Source organism: Malurus melanocephalus, unplaced genomic scaffold (assembly GCF_030028575.1).
Source record: "Malurus melanocephalus ecotype Western Australia unplaced genomic scaffold, MMel_1.1 scaffold_16, whole genome shotgun sequence".
NCBI classification, from domain to species: domain Eukaryota; kingdom Metazoa; phylum Chordata; class Aves; order Passeriformes; family Maluridae; genus Malurus; species Malurus melanocephalus.
In genome coordinates, this window is record NW_026623248.1 from 2,765,487 (window position 1) to 2,770,050 (window position 4,564).

General features: G+C 41.9%; 1 protein-coding gene across 1 annotated transcript in view; it reads left to right on the top strand.

Moving 5' to 3' along the window:
• The first annotated feature begins 570 nt into the window (after positions 1-570).
• LOC130585104 (intestine-specific homeobox-like) overlaps positions 571-4,564 on the top strand; it is a 22,052-nt gene continuing 18,058 nt past the window's right edge. Inside the window, exon 1 of the mRNA XM_057385439.1 lies at positions 571-739. Within this exon, the coding sequence (XP_057241422.1) occupies positions 571-739 (169 nt within the window). The remainder of the gene's footprint in view (positions 740-4,564) is intronic.

Below are 4,564 nucleotides of genomic sequence, written 5' to 3' on the forward strand. Positions count from 1 at the left end.
CCATCTGTTTTTCTCTTGTGACTAATAGGATGGTATGATGTTGAAAAGCACCTGCTTGGAAAGTTCAAARGGTTTTCACAGTAGGAAAAAAGTACAAAAGTACTGGTACAAATGCAGTGGGCTTTTCGCAGGTTTCAGCTTGAAAGCAGAAAAAGAAGATAACTGCCCCACAAACAGCATTTACCAACAAGAAGCARCCCTTCCCAGAGCACTTTTCTCCTGGGACTGCGAGGAGGACACCTCCTCCTGGAGTGGCCCTTCAGTAAATCCCAGAGTCAGGGGCAATGCTCGGCAGCGGGTGGGGTTGGTAAGATTTTAACCCCCACTTGTAACATTGTGTTCCCCATCCCCAGGGGGTGCAGGGCTCGGTCCCGGGCTGATCAGCAGCGAGGAGCGGGCATGTGTGACTTGTGGGTCGCCTTTGTTTCTCCTCCCAGCGCTGCCGCGGGTCACCCGGGCGTGGGTGGGGAGGGACGCGCACCATCCCCGCCGCATGTTCCTCGGGGTGCACCGACACCCAGCACAGCGCCACGGGGCTCTGTGACCCACGGCCACTTGGGCAGGACTAGGATGGACCCCCGGCTGTGTGCTGGACAGAGGAARCCCAGCCTGTCCTTTTCCATTGAGGAAATCCTAAAGAAACCTTCTCCAAGCACTGGCCTGAGCAGTGAAATCAGGAACAGGAGAARTTCCGCTGAGAGAGCTCCGTCCCTAAAAGTGGAATCACCTGTAGCCTTTGGTAAGTACCAGTTATACCACTTAATGAAAATGTTCCATTCTTTTTGATCCCTAAAGTTGTCAGGTTTAATTATGTAGAATTTTTATTCTTTAACTTTTATAGGAATCTGGGATTTCCCTTATCAGGTCCAAATCATTCATTATATATATAGAAATAATATTTTTTACATAATTTGGTTTCATCCTCACAGTAGATTGGACTCCAGGGTTTTGTACATTTTAAAGCCTCRATGTCACTGTAGAGGTGAGTATGCAACCAGAAAAGTTATTGCAGGTAGCTCTCTTCAGTAACAGCAAGGAGTGCTTMTTGTAAAAAATACCCTTTAAAAAACAAAACTTTTGTAATCTGGGGTTGGGAAAGAGACAAATAAATGCCTGTCATAAGAGGGACAGGTATTCAGATTCAGGAAGCAAGCTTAAAAAAAACTGCTGMGACTTAACAAAWTTTTTGGARTTTCACTTAAATCAGGACTGYTGTCTGGAATTACAGYCARATCTTGTATCAGCACCCTTTTCTGRTAAATTTGACCACTCATCCTGAAGCGGGAGAAATGGTCTGTAAGGGTAATGGGAGCTATGGAAGTGTTGGAASTCAGTTGCTGGAATAAGAAAAGAGAAAGCATGAATGTGTAATCATTTCTTCGTATCATCATGGACACTAGGTTCTTAAATGAACTAAATAAAAGYAGCTAGTAGAAAATTTGCATGATTTTCATCTTTGCAAACCAGAAAGTGCAGTACTTTTTGACTTCRGTTTTCACCGTTTAGTTACTGTGGCCTTGRGTGAACTTTTGCCCCCACAGAAATYGTCTCCTTCTTTCGTTAAACAAGGAACAACGTCCAGCATTTTCCAGATTTAGTATTTCTTCCTCTTTTTCAACATGCATCTTCCATGAAAAATAGATGTTTTATGTATACAGGCCAATCCACTTAAATAAAAAACGAGCTGTAGTTTTGACACTCAAATATTCACTCACTGCTGATTCAACTGCTTTAAAAAAAGCTTAATGCTGTGCTTCATTTTTTGTAATACAGAGAGATTCTTTCATGGATTAGGGCCCCATTTCCCAGGATACTGGATGAACCACCCATTAGTAAAAGAGAGACTTTTCCCAAAAAACTGACAGTCCAAGAAACCATTGCCTATTTGCATAGTTTCATCTCATTTTATGTCCAGATTGGATACTGACCTGCACTGAAAAGCAAATAAGACCTAAGTGGTGAGGGGAACCACTCACTAGTCCACTGGCTGGACTCAAGCCCCCTTAACGCTCACTCTCTGTCATACTTTGGAAAGATTTGGACTTTTTATTTTGTTCATCTCTGACACAGAATAACTTTTCTCCTGACTGTGTGGCAGTCAGCTCACCACTCACCTCACCTCACGGCATTGGGGCTGAATATACCACTGCTGCCTTGTGCCACTGACTGGCTTTCTATGGAAACCTCTATGGGGAAGAGACAGAGCATTCTCCTGTTTTTCCCAGAACCATAGGAAAACTGAGGACTGGGGGGGGTCTCTCAAGATCATCTGGAGATCCAGCTCCCTGCTCAAAGAAAATGCTTTTTCAAAGATAAAACAAGGTTGCTGAAGGCCATGGCAAGTGTTGTTTGCCTATTTTGCCACTGGTACCATTGGAGGACTGCAGCATTTAGAGTTARTGAAAACAGTAAATACATGTGAAGATTCACTTAACTGCTCTGGAAATGAGGAAACAGGAAAGCTGTAGAAATCTTCCAAAATTGTACTTTGTTGTGCTTTGTTTTTGCAATTGATCAAAGATGTTTAAAAAAATGAGAATGAAAACAAAACTTTTACAATGTTTGTTTCTTACCTAAGAATGTGATACCTAGGCTTGTTACCCTTCGCTTTCTGAGCAGAACTGTGGTTTCTTCAGATAAATTATATTTATTTCACAAGTGCAATACACAAGTGTTGTACATCTTGGGATTATTGCTGTATTTCATCGAAATCATTTAACTTCATGCCATGTAACACTGGCATTAAACAAGTTATGCAAATTGTCAGCCACATGTAGCATGGATCAGTGCTGGCTAAGGTCAGGGGATTGAAATGAGCTTGGGATCTTGCTGGAAATTCCAGGATGGGATACAAATCCAGCTGCTTTCTCATAACAGTTCAGCAGCAGCAAAGAAGGAATTACTACAGGTGAGGGCTCAGTTATGTCTTCCTATGGATTTTAAGAAATTCCATATGGTATGTACCTGAGCAAAGCCATAATTTGTATGAGAGATGGGAAGATCCATATGGCACCCACATACATACTCATAGCTACAAAAGTTAAATGCTGACGCCAAAATTTATCATCTGATGCAGATAGTCTCAGTACTGATATCACACTTGTCCTGAAGTGAAAATGTAGCCATTCTGAGCTGAGGAGACGGGTAGGACCAGGGGACCAGAAGATGCAGAATGTCAGAAATGGCTTGAATTGGTGGTCTGATGATTGGGCTTGATGAACTTAAAGGTCTTTTCCAACCTATGATTCTAAAGAAGGAGCACAAAGATTCCAAAAAAAACCCCATGAGTGCTGGACCAGATGACTTCTAGAAGTTGCTTCTATCAAATTATTCTGAGTGTCTGACAAAAATGATGTTATAATTCACAGTSCAAGCCTCTCACAGAAAGCTGGGGCAGGACTTGATCATGTATCAGAGGATCTCTGGGCCTGACTCCCAAATTCACATTTTAGTGAGTGTAATTCCAGTGGGACTTGGAATAAGGAGTRTGCAGTCTTCCCTGTATTTGGCTCTTCAGTTGCAGTGTTAGCCATGGGCGAGTTCACTGCACAAACAGTGAACTCATAGAGGACCTGGAGCCACAGCTGTTGAAGCTTGCTGAAATCTTTGAAAGACTCTTACCAAGTTAAAAACTGAGTATTTCAGTATGTGAAATAGCAGTCTGTGCTTTTTGTTTCATCCTTTGTCACAATGCCTAAAAAGGGTAACCATGGCCTTCGCAAGGGACACAATTAAACCAAGTGAGTGCTGATCTCCTCCCTTTTGCCAACTCTTTCCTTTAAAACACAGAAGAATATCAGGCCTATTTCAGAAAAAAAATCATTCTGAAATTCCTGGGAACCTGATTTCAATGTACTTGAAATTACATCTGAAATGATTGTTCATTACTCCCCTGCTTTCTGCCAGTGATGTTTCACCAACAAGAGATCCTTTATCAAGTCAGGGAGAGCTTGGGATGAGAGTGTTACAGCTGGGAAATTAATAGTGAAAGCAGTAACAGATACAGTAATTTCGTCATTCGGCCTGTGTTAWGCTCCATCATGTTAAGGATATGCAAATTATAGGAATACAGCCACCACTTCACACACAAATGTCAGTATGTTGATTGCTCACCTTTAGCAGCACTCCACCCAGYGTTATCACAAAAGAGGAAACTGAAGGAATCTAACTGAACAGAAACCATCTGGCCAGTAAGACCAATTCACCCCACCTATTATGAGGAAAAACAATGCACCTGGAAGGGAAAAAAAAGGAAAGAAAGAAAAATATAGAGAAGAAAGAGAAAAACAACACAATACAAAGATGCTTTCATTTCTCAGTGATAGACTCTTCCCTGTTCACAGCCTTAGTGAGACCCTAAAATCATAAACCTTGTKCCTCCACAGGTCTGTCTCTCTGCAGTGATTACACAACAAGGTTCAAATGGAACTTAGGTCATTTGAAAGAACCTCCTGCTTTCAAAGTGAAGCCCTACTATCTTGCCTGAAATTGTCCATCCTTTCCCATGCAACTGAAAGTCAAGACAAAATAACCATTTTGAGCCACAAGTCAAAGTAATTTCTGT